The following is a 17,786-nucleotide window of genomic DNA, read 5'->3' as shown; positions in this document are numbered from 1 at the left end:
GGGGGAAAAATAGATCCAGGAGCCTACAGACCTATCAGCCTGACCTCAATACCTGGGAAGATTCTGGAAAAGATAATCAAACAACAAATCAGCAAACACCTTGATGCAAACAAAGTCATCACTAAAAGCCAACATGGGTTTGTCAAAAACAGATCATGCCAGACAAATCTTATTGCATTCTTTGACCAAGTGACAAAATTAGTGGACCAGAGGAATGCTGTAGATATAACTTACTTGGACTTCAGTAAGGCATTTGATAAAGTAGATCACAATCTACTACTTGATAAGATAGAAAAATGTGGGTTAGATAGCATCACCACCAGATGGATTTGTAGCTGGCTGACCGGCCATACTCAGTGTGTGGTCCTCAATGGAACTGCATCTACCTGGAAGGAAGTGTGACGTGGGGTGCCTCGGGGCTCTGTTCTGGGCCCAGTGCTCTTCAACATCTTCATCAATGATTTGGATGAGGGGATAGATGGGGAACTCATCACATTTGCAGACGACACCAAGCTGGCAGGAATAGCCGATACTCCAGAAGATAGGCTTAAGATACAGGAGGATCTGGACAGACTCGAACACTGGGCACTATCTTAACAAAATGAAAGTCAATGGTGAAAAAAGTAAGGTTCTACATTTAGGCAGGAAAAATCAAATGCACAGGTATAGTATAGGTGGTACCTTGCTCAATAGTAGTAACTGTGAGAGGGATCTCGGAGTCCTAGTGGACAGTCACTTCAATGTGTGTGCTGCAGCTGCCAAAAAAGCCAACACAGTGCTAGGCTGCATTAACAGAGGGATAGAATCAAGGTCACGTGAAGTACTAATACCACTTTACAATGCCTTGGTAAGGCCACACCTGGAATACTGCATCCAGTTTTGGTCACCACAATGTAAAAAAGATATTGAGACTCTAGAAAGAGTACAGAGAAGAGCAACAAAGATGATTGGGGGACTGGAGGCTAAAACATAGGGAACAGTTGCTGGAATTGGGTATGTGTAGTTTAACAAAGAGAAGGGTGAGGGGTGACATGATAGCAGTGTTCCAATATCTCAGGGGCTGCCACAAAGAAGAGGGAGTCAAGCCTCCAAAGGACCTGAAAGTAGGACAAGAAGCAACGGATGGAAACTAGTCAAGGAGTGAAGCAACCTAGAACTAAGGAGAAACTTCCTGACAGTTAGAACAATTAACCAGTGGAACAACCTGCCTCCAGAAGTGGTGAATGCTCCAACTTTGGAAGTTTTTAAGAGGAGACTGGACAGCCATTTGCCTGAAATGGTATAAGGTTCACTGCTTCAGCAGGGGGTTGGACTAGATGACCTCCAAGGTCCCTTCCTATTACTACTACTTCTTCTTCTTCTTATTGTTGTTGTTGTTATTATTATTATTATTATTATTATTATTATTATTATTATTATTATTATTATTATTATTATTATTTTGTGCTTGAGCCTCTTATGAAGTAGTCATTATATGATAGTATCAGAATATTTCCAGTTTAGTTAGAACAACCTATTTTAAGCTCAAAATAATTGTTACAAATATAATGTTTTGCATAGGTTTTATTGTTTTTGATACATGTACCTATTTAGAAGTTAAAAGAAGGTTGTTTGAAGAGACATTCATAAATGTGTATATATTGCCACATTTATTACCATTATTAACCTGTTACTGGTTAGTTATTTAACTTCGATATAGTTCATAGATTTATATTTAGCCTATAAAAACTTCCAAGGTAGCCATGAGGAATGACAGGTATAGTTTAAAAAAAATCCACATAATAAGCATAATTAAAAATCCACATATTAAGCATAATTATTAATCAACTAAGAATACATTAAGAAATATATTAAGAGCATGCAAAACTCATCCAGGAAAACTGCTAGTCATTTTAGAAGCAAAATAAATAGATTTGCCTTCCATCTCAAATATAACAATGTTTACATTGTTAGAAATTGATGCAAGGATTTTCAAAGTATGTTCCTTGATTATTTTATATTTTTAAGATCCATCACTTTGTAGCTTGGAGACAGAATGAAATAAATTCTATAGCAATGGTGATTCCAAGGATGGGGACACTTCTCAAGTGTGAGACAGATTAATTTAGGGGTATGGAGTGTTAGAAAAGTGCTTCCTGAAAGCAGTAGATGGGAAATGATTAACAGATGGCCTTTTTCATTAACTCAAATCAGTAGGTGATACCAACTACCTTCTGCAGATCAGAATATTCAGAAATAATTGGAATTATTCAGGTTGTAGTTCTATGCCATATACAACTTATCCAAAATATATAGGGAAAATTTAATTTGCATTTAATAATTGTGACATATTTATCAAATTTCATGGCTGCTATCACAAAAAGTGACTGGTGTATAACAAGTAATAAAATAAATGTGTAAAAGTGATTAATAGAAATAAATAATACTAATCAATGTATGAAAATGGTACAAGAGAGAGTGAATATTAACTGCACTAATGGAGCCATTTTAGAATATCACTAGTCCCTTGGACCTCCAGCTCCAATGATATAGTCAGGTCTTGAGGGACTTCTAGAACATTAATAAGGATGGAGCTAACTCAGTGCAGAGAAGAGCAATAAAGGTGATCAGGAGTCTGGAGGTTAAAATATATGAAGAATGGATGATTGCAGGAACTGAGTATGTCTGAGTATGTCTAATCTAATGAAAAGAAAAACTATGGATAGCATGACAGCAGTCTTCCAATATTTGAGAGGCTATTGGAAAGAAGAGGGGGACAATCTATTCTCCAGAGCACCTGAGTGCAAGGGAAGTAGTAACAGATTGAAATGTATGAAAGAGAGATCCAACCTAGAAGAAATTTTTTGGCAGTAAGAACAATTAATCAATGGAATGGCTTGCCTTCAGAAGTTGTGGCTATTCCATCACTGGAGGTTTTTAGGAACAGATTGGACAGCTATTTGTCTGGTATAGGCTCTCCTGCTTGGGCAGAGAGTTGAACTAGAAGGTCCCTTCCATCTCTATTGTCCTGTATTCTGTATTCATATAGGGTACATAATGCTTAAGGAAAACTTTATGAGCTCTGCTTTGAATTAAGTTCTGTTGATACTTCTGTTGATAACAGAATTCCAGGTAAGAAATGTGAGGTTCTCAGAGTGAGATGCAGGATACCTTGGGAGGCTCTGCTCAGGAGCTAAAAATTCTCCCTGCCAAATTCCAAGCAGGATTTTCCGCCCCACAGAGGAGGGGCATTTGTGCACAGCCCTTCTGGGGCCACCTATATAACCCTGATCACCCTTAGTTCCTTCCCTTACTGCTCTGTCTCTTTGCTCAGGAGTTGAAAATCCTACTTGCTCAAATTTAAGCAGGATTTTCAGTTCTTGATCAAAGAGAGACTCTCCCACCTGCCTGAGGTATCCCTCACTCTTTACCTTATCACATTGAATCTTTGCTTGGATTTCAGCTCCCTCTCTGGGAGCTGGCTGAAAGAGCTGCCTGCCAAAGGAGTTCAGGTCCTTTCCATGAATGGAAGTGAATTCTTCTGATGGCATGCAAGAATAGAACTGAAATCTTCAAGATTTGTGATCTTTTTCTGCACCCCAACAAAGGAGTTCAGCTCCTTTGGCAAGCAGTTCTTTCATCTCATCTCCAGAGACAAGAGGGAGTCCTCTCAGGAAGCAGCAGCAGTTTGCAGCCTTCCCTGCCAGCATCCCTATTGACATTCTGGGGAAGATGGCGGAGAAGATTGCAAATAGTGATCACATTGCTTCACAAATAGTTGTAAGTATAAACAGGTTGCCAGGCACCCAGATTGTGATCAAATAACCACAGGAATGTGGTGCAATGTTTTGTGATGACTGGAAGTGCTTTAGAGGCCATAAATCACTCTTCCGAGACTGTTGCAATTCTGAACTATTATCAAATGATTGGTTGTAAATCAAGGATTATTTTATTGTATATGTTTTTCAGTGGGAGTTAAAAGAGAAAAATATCAGGTACCTTCTCAGATGAGTTCTATCTTTAAAGGAATTCTCATCACCATTGAACAGTGATTATAATTTGCAAATTTGTGTATTAGTGTTTCACAAATGATTCTTGAGTATAAAATGTCTCATGAGCTGTGGTTCTATGAGTCTTGCCTTTTTAAGGTCAAAAGCTTTTAATCTTGACAATGTAGGGTTAAAGATTGGGGCTTTATTAAATGAAGAAAATGTATTGGAAACTATTAAAATATCCATTTGACTTATCACATCATGCCATTGTTAATGCCTCAAAATCCATGGATATGTCTTCAGAATCCGTGAATTTTTTTTGTCAGGTTATTATTTAATGTATAAATCAGCCAATTTGTAAGCTTTAACATGGATCAATATAGAATAAAAAGGAATCATATTTAATTCTATTTTGATTTATTTTATTTAAATCAAATACAGATTTTGTTCTGGTATTCCCAATTCTTTGCATTGGCCACTTTTCATTGTTCAATTTCCAGAATGCTATCAGAGACCAAAAGTGACTTTCAGATTGCCTTAATGCTTTCCCCAGTCTGGGCTCTCTGAGATGAGTAGGTCAGCTCTGGAGTTCTTGATGCTTGTTACCTATTTGGGTAATGAAATGTCTTCAAGCAAACAACCAAGCTCAGAGAGCACCAAGGACTCTACAGTTCAACCTTGAGCTGCATATATTTTCTTTTATTGAGATAGGATCTTAAAGTAGTTATCAATAGTTACACTGGGTGAGAATTTTAGAAATTGCAGAAATGGTAGAGATTTCAAAGGTGGAACTGATAACTGACCACGTTAATAAATAAAATGGTGTGAAAAACTTTCATGGCCTTAATTACCGTATTTTCCGGCGTATAAGACGACCCTCTACATTTCCTGTTAAATTATAGGGTTTGGGCTATACTTGCCGTATAAGACTACCCCTCTTCCAACGTACACCAAATAAAAATTAAAAAAACATCAGATTTGATTTTAATATGGTAGTTTTAATTCAAATGCTTATGACATGCAGGTACTTAGTAGGAAAACTGTCACTTATAAACATAAGGCTGTTTGTCATCAAACGTAAACATAAAAAGTGCAAGTGGATTAAACTTTTCCTAATTCACTCTAAAGCTTTCCCTGCGCAGACCAAATGGGAGATCTGCTCCAGGTTTTCCAGCCAGCCCGCCCAGTTCCTGAGTCAAATGTGTCCTTAGAGCTGAGCAGCTGCTCTGACTGCTGCATTCCCCACCTGCCTTTCAAGTTGGGATAGACTGCAGCTGCTCTTCAACTTTAGAAGGAAAGATGCCCAGACCCCAGCCTGTAAAAAATCACAGACTGCAGCTTCTTCTCCAATTGGTCCTGCTTTCCCTGCACAGACCAAATGGGAGATCTGCTCCAGGTTTTCCAGCCAGCCCTGTCCCTAAAGTTTCAGCACCCGGCGTATAAGATGGCCCCTGACTTTTGAGAAGATTTTCATGGTTAAAAAGTCGTCTTATACGCCAGAAAATACGGTAATTGAAATTGACAAAACCCAAAAACTGTCATGAAATAATACATTGCTATCATATAAATACTGAAGTTCTGTTTATGTAGCAGGTAGCAGAAGAAACCGTGTGTGTGTGTGTGTGTGTGTGTGTGTGTGTGTGTGTATCTGAAGCAGATAATTAAAACAATACTTCAATGTGGATATTTGTTCAGTGGTATTATTCTTATTGTTCTATTTCTAGTATATGCTAGTTTATTGTAGTTCAGCATTAAAAATGAAATAGTTTGATCATGATTTGCATTTGCTTATACTACTTCCTGTTTGTAAAAAATAATATTAGAGAACTGTTAAATTGTTCCTTGATGGCATAGCGGAGCCAGAAATCAATAGCATTTGATAATTTGCTAATTCTTAGCCTTGTTTGCTTTGTTACTCCTGGGTGAATACTTGTTACTGCGTCTTTTCAACTTAATGAGGTTAAAAATGTTACCAAAATGATACGGAATCTTAGCTTTGTCTATTTGTTATGCAAGAATTAAACATATTTTTGCTGTTTGATTTCCTACATTTCTCTTTCTTTTCCATTCTTACTATTGCCTCTTACTCTCCTATTGCCACTACATCTATGCTGGTTCATTTAATAAGAAAGAACAAATTAGAAAAATAAGTAATCCAATTCATAAAATGAACATGCTTCACTGTATTCCTTGCTGGGATAACAATGTGATTGTGGTTTCTTTTAAGTTTACATGTCCTTTTATTATCTACAGAAAGCAAAATATTGAAGTAGTTTTGTTGTAGCTATCTTGGTATAAGTATCAGTGTAGATGGTTGCGGTTTGGCATAGGCTCTGGCACATGCTCACTTGTAATAAATGTACATAAAGGCATTTAAGAGAAGGTAACGATAATCTTATTTGGGGTAACATTTATGCACTTTTAGCAAGTATAAGATTGCAAAGTGGGTTTTTGTGTACTAAAACGCTATTGTTATAAACAAAATTTCTGAGCATGCTGACTACATAAGGCAGGGGTGTCAAACTGCCGGCCCACGGGCCAGAGCGTCATGGAGAAACTGCGCCCATCCCCTTGACGGCAATGGGAAAAAGTTCCGATATGTCGTGCGACGTCATGTGACGTCGCGAGTTTGACATGTCTGACATAAGGTATTTCTTTAGACATACAGTTCTGTTTTATTTTAAACTGACTTGTTAGTCATTAAAGTACTGTAATTTAACTTTTGAATTTATTACGTGCTTGTGATTTTAATTTGGTATCAAAACAGCTCCATGTAATCTAATAACTCTATATTCATGAACATAAATATATTAGCTAACATGGATAACGTTACTTTGTTTTCTGCATTTTCATAGACTTACTTTGGTCCTTCCCGCCTGCCTCCCCCTCCCTCCCTCTCTTTCTCTCTCTCTTTCTTAACATTACTTGGGTATTTCTAAATGTTTCTGCTTTGTTTTGATTTTTTTCACATCCACTTTTCTTCATGTGGTTCAATTTGCCTTTGCAAGAAGCCACATTTTCAGTTTCATAGCTCCAGTAGGAAAAAAGTAGGAAATAAGGTGAGAATTCATCTGAGAAGTCTTTCTATTGCATAGTTTATTGTTAGGAATTATGAGATTTAAATTACGGTAAATTCTTAAGCATGTATTTATATATGATTAAAGCAGTGTGCTTGAGCTAGAAATAAGGTAGATAGATACAAGTGTAGAACGGAACTTTATACAATTTTTTTGGTAGAGAAATTGATATTGAATGACAAGAAGTATAAAAGCAGCAATCATCCTGTACTTGGGACTACATGTGACCTTTAGAACACCACATCATAAACAAAATGTCTGTTACTATGGCATAAGTATAGTGTGATTTCTTTTCAGTTAACAGTTGAATGTGTTTAGTCTCTGAAACTTACTATATCCATATCCATTTAACTGCCACCAAAACACTTTCTCTCCAGAAAGGCTGTACATTTTTGTTCCTGCCATTCAGAGAGTATCATATCTATAGAGCATCTGTTGTGATTTCTGTAATGAAAACAGTTGCTTTCCCTTGCTTTAAGGAAATGTTTGCAAAATGCTTTTAAATCAAACTAATATAATTAATTGCTAAACAGTATTTTTTGACTAACAAATTGGTGGTGAAACAAAGAATAAGTGCCAAATTATATCCGTTGGTTTCCATTCATTTAGACACCTAGCTGTTGGGCAGAAGAGATATTAGAAAACAGATCACATCAGCGTTCAGCTTCATGGGGCAGCGCTGATCAACTAAAAGAAGTAAGTGCTTAAAACTTGGCAAAGCGTAGCAATCCTTCATGACTCACAGTTAACACTAAATGCAGTTTTATTTATTGTGTCCATTTTGTGGGAATGTACTCATGCCCATGCTTTCAGTCACAAGCTGCTGGTTTTAGGATTTATGTAAACAATAAAAAGAACATTTGATAGTCAAAATAGATATCTGGTAAGATAGGCACAGGTAGTATTGCATTGTCATATGTTAGCAAATGCATTCATGGATGTGTGATAAATCAGTCTACTGATACAGGTTTTCATGGGCGATATCTGTCAGGCGTGTTAGGCTTCAGGATTTAGTGACCATGATTTAGACAGTAGATTTCCTGATGTTTTGTTGCAATAGTGGCTGGCATCTTCAGAGGCAGAGTGGTTTTCTGTGCCAATTGGATTTAGAGACAACTGTGTCTCTGATGATGCCAGCCCAGTTGTGGGTGAAATATCAGAAAATCTGTTCTCTAGACCACTGTCATTAATTCTGAAGTCCCAACATTACCCGACAAAAAAAAAATCCCTTTTCAGACATTCTTTTGGTCATTGGTTAATAACAATTAACATTAGAATCCAGTTGTTTTGTCAGCTTGAAACTGGAAGCCTATATCATTTGTTTGCAATATGATGTTTTGAATTTGGACGAGTTAAAAAGAAACAGTAGCCCATATCATAAGATCCAAGATAAACGGTAGTGTCCATTTAAACTGCTGAATAGATTCAAAACTAAAACTGAAGAATGGTGGTAAAATTGAAAGGATTATGTACAGTGCCATGGAATATGTGCTGATTTTGTTTCAGTTAATTTGAATGCCAATTCAAAAAATACAACTTTTCTGGAACTAAGATTGTAATGGTTTATTCTGTTTAGCTGGTTGCTGCTACCTGGTTATTTTAAAATTAGTTCCAATGGGTTATGTTAATCTACATAGGAAAATGAACAGTAGCTGTCATTTTCTTCTACTAAGATAATTTTTATCTTTTTTTAGAGAAAATAGTAAACAGGTATATTTGAGAATTTACTGTGTACTACGTAAGAACATAGTAATGTGAGTATAATACTTTTTGTGGGGTGGATATCTGGTAAAAGACAAATTCAAAACCCTGGGGGGGGGAAAAGTGGTTGATAAGGTAGGTAAAAGCTATGAATCATTTTATTATATTAATTTGCAATCTTGAAATCAAATCTGATTGTTTTTCAAATTAATTCTTTTCAGGAATAAGTTAAATTGAATCCAAACCATTAACTATTTAAAAGATCATTTAATTAGGATTACTATAAATTTTAAGGAACAAACTAATTTGCAACACCATGTGCTTGTCTTCAGAATATGATATTGTTATTTTGTATTCTGTTACTTACAGAAGAGTATCTCCTGCTTTTATGTCTCTCTTATTCTCTCATTTATTTGATTTTCTTTCTTTTCCCCATCAGATTGCCAAACTGAGGCAGCAGCTCCAGCGCAGTAAACAGAGTAGTCGTCATAATAAAGAAAAGGAACGTCAGTCACCTCTCCATGGCAACCATATAGCAATCAGTCAGACTCAGGTAATCACACTATTGGATTGTTCAGGCAGAATTTTTACACCATAAAATTAGAAGTAATGTATTTTTAAGTTCTGAATTCGTGTCTGCCAATTAAAATAGTTTATTTTTGTGCAGTATAGTCAAGCAACAAATAGAACTAGGAAGAAATATTAGGAAATTTCTAGAAGCGATTAAACTTGTAACTGATCTATGAGTAAAGTTTTTGAGATAGTTAGAAATGAGCTTTAAGCCGACATACATCCTCTAGTCCAGACATGTCAAACACAAGGCCCGTGGGCCGGATCCGGCCTGCGAAGTGGTTTCATGTGGCCCGCAAAGCCATCCTGGAAACAGTGAGGGAACGGCCCCCACTGCCTTGGCCCTGGCCCAGAGACCCTCCCCCTGCCAGAGACCCTCAGATCTGTCCCACTCCTGCCCAGGCCCCCATAGGCACCCTTGATGCGAACGATGTAGAGCTGGCAACGCCCACCCAGTAGGCCACACATACACTAGCCATGCCCACCCAGTAGGCCACACCCACCCTGGCCACACCCACCCGGCCCCCTGAGGGCAACCGCAATGCTGATGCGGCCCTCAATGAAATTGAGTTTGACACCCCTGCTCTAGTCTATCTGAATCCATTCTAAATTACTTACTAATTCTACTAGTTCTTTTATATCCATTGCCAAAGATATTTTCTGCTTATTTTCCTGTAGAATTGTGTTCTTCAGTGCCTTTGTCATTTCTTTATTAGTCTACACTTGTTTTCTTTATTTAAAAGATTTGTATAGCTACCTATCTCAAAAATAACTGGACACCTCACAACAGGTGAAAAAGTTTTAAAAGATCCTTTTTTATGTGGATAACGTGATCCTGTTATACTTGAAAAACTTTTCGAATTTGTATAAAATACAACTTTTATTGAATGCTTGTTTCAAATAATATGTTCAGCAATAATTTGAGTTACCTATACCTCCCTTTTCATTCTACTTATTCATAGTTATCTACAGTTCTATTCTGATTTGATGATGGTATAACTATTTAGAAATGTGTTATGAGTTAATGTGAAATGTGTTATGAAATGTGTTATTAGGTTGATTGGTTTTTATTTGCCTTCCCCACTTTGATTTATATATATGTAGCATAGCAGATTACACTGAAGAAGTGTTATAGTTTCATGAATTATTTTACTGCAGATATATAACTGAATTTTACTCAGTAGTTAATGTAATTTGTATCAAGAATTTTGATATATTTTTTCTCAGAAAAGATCTAAACCAACATTAATTATGGAGTAATACGTATTGTTCATAATCATGTGGAGACATAGGTGTTTTCAAGGAGGTGCTCTTTCATGATATACCAAACGGGTTGGGCTTAGAAAGATAAAGATGATGGTAATTAAACACACACATGCACAAATTATAGTACTACATACTGGAAAGCTGCAAATGTAAAAAAACATTATATTTAATGCACTTTTGAAGAAAATGCTTTATAAGTTAAGCTTGATAACCTAGATATAGATATTTCTTATAGTAAAGAACTGAATAACTGTTCTTTAAACACTGTATAAATTTCTCTCCATATTTCAGTTTGATTTCAAATGTAGAATGCCAGATTTCAGAAACCTATGCTAATATGATTGTTCGAAATATTTATTTACACAGTTTATATAGATACCCATCTTATGAAAGGAGCCATTTGATATGTTTAATAATTTTATAAACTGTTTTATAGTGATGTTGTTTGAATTATACCCACTGTCTTGCTCAATTGGCCTTTTATAAACATACATAGTATCACATGCACCAAAAAGTTTAGAGTTTGTCATTAAAATATTTTTAATTAAAAACAGTGATATGAGTTGTGATTCATCATATTCTGTTTTCCTTTATATTTCAAAATGATTTATATATATTAATCTACAAATGCCCAAATGTGCTTTTATGAAAAAAATATATATGATGTTGCATTACTCTAACCCAGTGATGGCTAACCTTTTAGGGACCAAGTGCCCAAACTGCAACCCAAAACCCACTTATGTATCATCAGGTGCCAGGTGGGCATGGTCCATTGGGTGGGCGTGGCTCATTGGGTAAGTGTGGCTGCGGTGGTAACAGCAGACTGGGTGGGACTAAAAAGTTCAATCAGTCAATTCCAACTTTGTGAGATCTTTTTTTCCCCTGCGATAAGTTGAAATTGATTGATTGAACCTTTTTTTTTGCACATGGCGGCGGAGGTCTAAAGTGAAAAGGTTTTATAAAATCCAGCTGAAGGCCTAGGACTGGGGCGATGACAAGCGTGCCAATAGAGAGGGCTCTGCGTGCCATAGGTTTGCAACTACAGCTGTAACCCATCTAAAATTCCTTTTTCAAATTTGTGGAAATTTTAATTGAAATATATTTAGATTATGGGGATTTAGAATCATATTTTGAATTTCAAAATGTGTGGATAGAATAATTTGAGGATTTATGTACAATTGTTTAAAGAAAGAATTTGGTTTAAAGTGTATTTTTAAATAAAATTTTATTCAATTTCAAAAACAAATAAAAAGTTTTTTTTTAAAAAAAAGATAGCAAGATAAAAGTGCAATAAGAAAAAGGAAATACAAAAAAGAATGGCTTCTGACTTTATATTATGGTACCATTTAAAATAATCATCAGCACTTTGTATTGGGGCCCAGAAGCTTATTGACATTGGTGCAGCAATTTAAGATGCAATCCTGCAATAGTAGATTTCCCTGACTAATAGTTTAACCACTGCATTCTGACTCAGTTGTGGCTTCTTAATCATCTTCAGAAACAATCCCATATAGAATACATAACATTTATTTATTTATTAAACATAGCTATTTTTTCATATTTTTGTTGTCCATCTCCTTCATTGTATAATAAAATGCTAAAATATAAAAACAGCATATAAAAATTAAAAATTTAGAAAATTTAAATTTAAAAGGAGGCAAGGTTGATTAAAATCTGTTAGAAATTAATTTAAAAAATAAGCACTTTTAAGGCACCGATCAGCCCCATGGCTGTGTGCTCCTCTGAACTCCCCGTGCAAGGCTGCAGAGCCACATTTTAATTTCTTTGCAAGAGGTTGGGAGAAAGGGAAAGATATTCCAGAGGTGGGGGCAATGGTAGAGAAGGCTCTCTTCCTAGATCCTGCTGGTTGGAATTCTTTACTTACCAGATCTACAACATGCTTTCCCTGGTGACCCAGTGAAAGAGACTGATTTAATGGGACAAAGATGGTTCTATAAGTAATCTGGCCCCATAGGAAGTAAACTGGCACCCAATGCAATTCACGGAGCACAGATATTACATGTGCCTGTCTTTGCTCACACAGTCACATTCTGCACTAGCTAAAGCTTCCGGATTCTTTTTAACGGTAGCTTCATGTAAGTGCATTGCAGTAATCTAGTCAGGAGATGACCAGGTCATTAGTGACCAAATGGAGAGCCTCTGTATCAATAAAAGAGTGTAACTGGCACATAACATGAATTGTTGGTGTTTCTATCCCATTGAAATCAAAATATTCTTGGTAGTTTACATTTACATTTTGAAACATCCTTGGTAAAAGCAATTCTTCAACTGTCTAATAATCAGGGCAAGGTATTTAAAAATTACATTGGAAAATTATGTAAGTGAAATTACAGAGATAAAACATCAGGCTGGTTTAATAATTGTAGATCACTGAGTTGCATTTTGCTGTTCAGCATTAGACACTCTTTAAATATACTGTCTCCTTTTTCTCCTAATGAATAACTATAGGTTTAGTGATACAGGTGAGCCCGTGGAATCAGTCTGTTTTGCTATATTGTATGTTTGTTGAAATATTATATACCGTTATTATTGCTTACAGTATTATTGCTGTTATTGGTTTGTTTAATATTATTAGGGTTATTAGGATTATTCTATCCTGGCTTATTTTATATAATACTTTGTTCAGCTTATGGTGGAGAACATATCTAATTGTCCTGCCTCCTATTTTCTGATAATAACAATCCTAGGAGGTAGTTGGTAGACCGATTATATCTTCAATGTATATATGGGATTTATGTAGTGATTTTTTTGTTACTATCCGTCACATATCATATGCTATCCTTTTTTCTGATACCATAGATCAATGTTTCTCAACCTTGACAACTTTTAAGATGTGGACTTCAGCTTTCAGAATACCTCAGCTAGAATAAATTTCAGAATTCCCCAGCTAGTATATCTTAAAAGTTGCTAAGGTTGAAAAAAATACCATAGGCTAATTAATCAAAGTAGTGAGGTGTACCACTGAGATGCTAATTCTATCCTGGCTTATTTTATATAATACTTTGTTCAGCTTATGGTGGAGAACATATCTAATTGTCCTGCCTCCTATTTTCTGATAATAACAATCCTAGGAGGTAGTTGGTAGACCGATTATATCTTCAATGTATATATGGGATTTATGTAGTGATTTTTTGTTACTATCCGTCACATATCATATGCTATCCTTTTTTCTGATACCATAGATCAATGTTTCTCAACCTTGACAACTTTTAAGATGTGGACTTCAGCTTTCAGAATACCTCAGCTAGAATAAATTTCAGAATTCCCCAGCTAGTATATCTTAAAAGTTGCTAAGGTTGAAAAAAATACCATAGGCTAATTAATCAAAGTAGTGAGGTGTACCACTGAGATGCTAATTCTGTATAAGAACCAAGGTAGGATATTTTTTTCTTTCCTCAATTCAACCCTTTTCATTTCAACTGTGCATCATGTTAGATGATTTTGCATGTTACACGTCAAATAAGTACTGATAAGTTTCTTATCTCGTGGAGTCTATAGCTATATCTTTTAAGCTAATTGAACATACATTTCACTTTTTTTGAAGGCTTCTATCTCAAGATCAGTACCTATGCCACTGTCAAACATTTCTGTGCCAAAATCAACAATCTCACGTGTGCCGTACAGTGTAGAAGGAATAAGTCCCGAATTAGAAAAAGTGTTTATCAGAGATAACAGTGGAAAGGAGGAAGTATCAAAGGTAAGGGAATGCTATGAGTGGCTATTATAAAAGACATGATTTAGGAATGTAATTTATTCATTTAGTTTTATTTTTCTAATCATATATTCCAATCTTATCTGACAAAGCATTTTATGTAATCTCAATAATGAGATTAAAACAATGTAAACTCTACATATATCCAGGAACAACCATAATACATTTAGTCTCCATGAGAGACAGCAGACCCAAAGGACCAGCTGAAGCAACTAGATCTTAATTGGTTTATGGAAAATTCAAGGCCAGCCTAATGCATTGACCTACCTAAAGAACTAATTTTACATGAAGACTCTAGATAGTTTTCATATCTGTATATGTAAAGTCACTAATATAAGAATTTATATTTTTTTACTTTAAAATATATTGATGATCATAGAGCAATCCAATCAATAGTAATGGTACAAAGATTTTTTTTAAAAAAATGAAATAGAGTGAAATAAAAATTCTTACATATACCGGTATATTCGTGCATAAGTCAAGAATGCTTCTAAAATTTGGCTTCGGTTTATCCATGGATGGGCTAGTTTGCATGTATACCCAGACACACACAAATACATAAACATGCATACAGACACACTTTTTTTAAAAAAAGTATTTCCCTTCACATGTAAGACTATCTGCAAATAAGTAGACCCTGAAATTTTTAACCAAAATACTGTGAAAAATGTTGATTCAATTATCCAGGGATGGGCTTATACACAAGTATAAATGGTAGGCTGTTAAGAATCTTATGAGGCAGTTCTATTCATTGTTTAAAATTTTCTTTTTCCAGAAAATATGTTACAGAATAGAAAATTCTTTTTTCAGAAAATACATTACAGAACAAGGTTGCTGCGTTATAATATCTGACAAAATTAAAGGATAATTGTTGTTCAAAAGTATTATCTTATAAAATTGATGTTTGTAACAGTTTGTTGCTGGATGTTTAAAGCTTAATTCTCAAGGACACAGCAATTTTATTCTGATCTGGCAGCACAAGAGGAGAAACTATTGATTTCATTGGATTTTCCCTATTTTTAGAGGGTTGCTGGATATATTTTCTTTTAATTTTGGAAATAATAGAAAAATCAGAACTGAAGATCTTTGTTGATATGGCTCAAACATCCTATTCTACAGTATTTAATTCCAACAGAACAGATATCCTCAATTTACAACCATTAGCAATTGTTTGAAATTATGATGGTGCTGAATAAGGGCACTTACAACCCCTGCACAATGTTCTGACTGTTGTAGCACCCCTATAGTCACATAATCAAAATTTGAGCACATGGCAACCATATGACCTACAACCATGGAAGTGCTGTAAGTTTCCCCTCCCATACCATGGGCCAGAAAGCCTCAACTGCCTGGCCCAGCAGCGTATAGTCTACTCCAAGTAGTCTTGCCTTCTCTCTTCCCCTCCCCGTTCAAAACATAATAATAAGTCTTTATTGATTAGCCCTTGAGCCATATCAAAGTGCAAAGTTCCAGCGACAAATTATTACTAAAATTTGATAAAAACAATTTAAAATGGAATTTGATAAAATACAATTTAAAATGGAATTGGAATAGAATATGATTTAAAATAAAATTGGGATAAAATACCATTTAAAATGAAATTGGAATAGAGTACAATAATTTAAGATATAGGTAAAATATGATAAAATTATATTTTGGAGTCACCCTTGCATACCCCAATCAGTCCCACATATGCAGATCTCAACTGAACCTTTTTGTTTAAGTACTGTGCTGCGTTAAATGTTATTTTCAAGTTCTGGCCGGACATAAGGTAAGTTGTTTTGATATGGGGATCCCAATGGGTCATTCGTTTGGTATATAGACCGAGGTACCTGTCTCTCACACTCTTATACAGGCAAGAGTCAAATAGGATGTGAGCCAGGTCTTCTACCTCTGCCGCTTCGCAGATGCAGAGACGCTCATTGTAGGGTATAGAATGAAATCTCCCATATCTGACCATTGTGTCAAGCTGTTCGAATCTCGCATAAATATCTCCCTAAGATGTTTTGGCAGTTGTAACTTCAAGTAGCTGTCTACTTGAAAAGTATGTTTGTATTTACTCAGCCATTTCAACTTACCCACCTTACTAAGGATAGCTATATCATTTTGTCCTTCTATATCCTTAATTCTTTGGGCAACTTTGATTTGTTCTCCTATTACGGAAGAGACAGGAAGGCCACAGCTTCTTACAATATTTGTTAGTTTAGTGATCCAGGAGATTTGTGATTGTAATTTTATTTGCTCTAGTAGACATAACCTGGGGAGTCTATCAGTCTCCATTTCATTAACTTTGCACCAGTAATTATATGCTCTAATTTTGGATAGTGCATGAATTGTATGAATTTCCAATTCAGCTCTAACTGCTGCAGCAGATGTTCTTGGATCTACACCCAAAATACATCTCAAATGCTGGGACTCTGTTCTAGGGCTGTGGTTGAGTAAAGACCCCAAATGTCTGCTCCATACAAGAGCATAGTGGTAAACTTAGCCTTATAAACCTTAATTAATGTGGCTAGGGACCCTGGGTAACTATGGTTCTTTAGTTTAAGCAGTAAATTCAAACAGGCTTTTGCTCTAAATGTACTCTGTTGATGATGGCAGGCCCAAGATCCAGTCTTGGAAAAAGTTACAAAGGTGTTAACCTGTTCAATTGGTTCACCATCTAATTGCCACTTATGTCTCTGATGGTGTCTTCCAAACACCATTATTTTTTATTTAGATTTGCTAATGATTAGGGAGTTATCCTGGCAATAAGAGCTGAATCTTTTTAATAGCCTATGTAATCCTACTTGTGAGTATGACAATAAATCATATCAGCATAAAGCAAGATGTTACAGTAAGTATTTAGGATCATCGGCATGTGTACCGTGGGATCCTTAATTAACCCTGGCAAGTCATTGATATATAAATTAAACAATAATGGGGCCGTGATACACCCTTGCCTTATCCCTTTATTTGTGTAAATTTGTTAGTCAGAGCCCCATTAACCCCATACTGTACCCTCAAACAGGTACTTGTGTAAAGGGCTTTAATCAAGGCCAGGAGTCTAGGTTCTATTTTAAGAGATGTCAGTTTACTCCATAGTACTTCTCTATTTACCATATCAAATGCTGCTGTAAGGTCTATGAAAGCAGCAAACAGGGGTCTCCTCTTATAGGCATACTTGGCAATTAGATGTTTCAAGACAAAGCAGTTATCAATAGTAGATCTGCTTTGTCTAAAACATGCTTGTTCTTCTGTGAGGATATTGTTTTCCTCTACCCAAATTTAAATTCTGTTCAAAAGGTACCTAGCATACATTTTTGCTACAATGTCAATCAGGCTGATGGGCATATAATTACTAGGATCCTTTTTATTCCCTTTTTTATATATGGGGACTATTGTCATTTCCCACCTATCTGGTATATGGCAATTGTTATTTATGTGTGTAAAATGACCTGCCAATACAGGACCCCACCAATTGGGAAA

The 17,786-nt window shown here is 35.7% G+C and overlaps 1 protein-coding gene across 2 annotated transcripts in view; it reads left to right on the top strand.

Annotated features, from left to right (window-relative positions):
- GLCCI1 (glucocorticoid induced 1) overlaps nt 1–17,786 on the top strand; it is a 58,220-nt gene that overhangs the window by 19,593 nt on the left and 20,841 nt on the right. For both annotated transcript variants that reach the window (XM_083376359.1, XM_083376360.1), the window contains exons 3-5: nt 7,658–7,744; nt 9,189–9,302; nt 14,151–14,303. In XM_083376359.1, coding sequence (XP_083232485.1) covers nt 7,658–7,744; nt 9,189–9,302; nt 14,151–14,303 — 354 coding nt within the window. The remainder of the gene's footprint in view (nt 1–7,657; nt 7,745–9,188; nt 9,303–14,150; nt 14,304–17,786) is intronic.

Source organism: Vipera ursinii (genome assembly GCF_947247035.1).
Source record: "Vipera ursinii genome assembly, chromosome: Z".
Classification (NCBI taxonomy): domain Eukaryota; kingdom Metazoa; phylum Chordata; class Lepidosauria; order Squamata; family Viperidae; genus Vipera; species Vipera ursinii.
The sequence above is the reverse complement of the archived record's forward strand: the minus strand, read 5'-3'. Positions and strand labels throughout refer to the sequence as shown.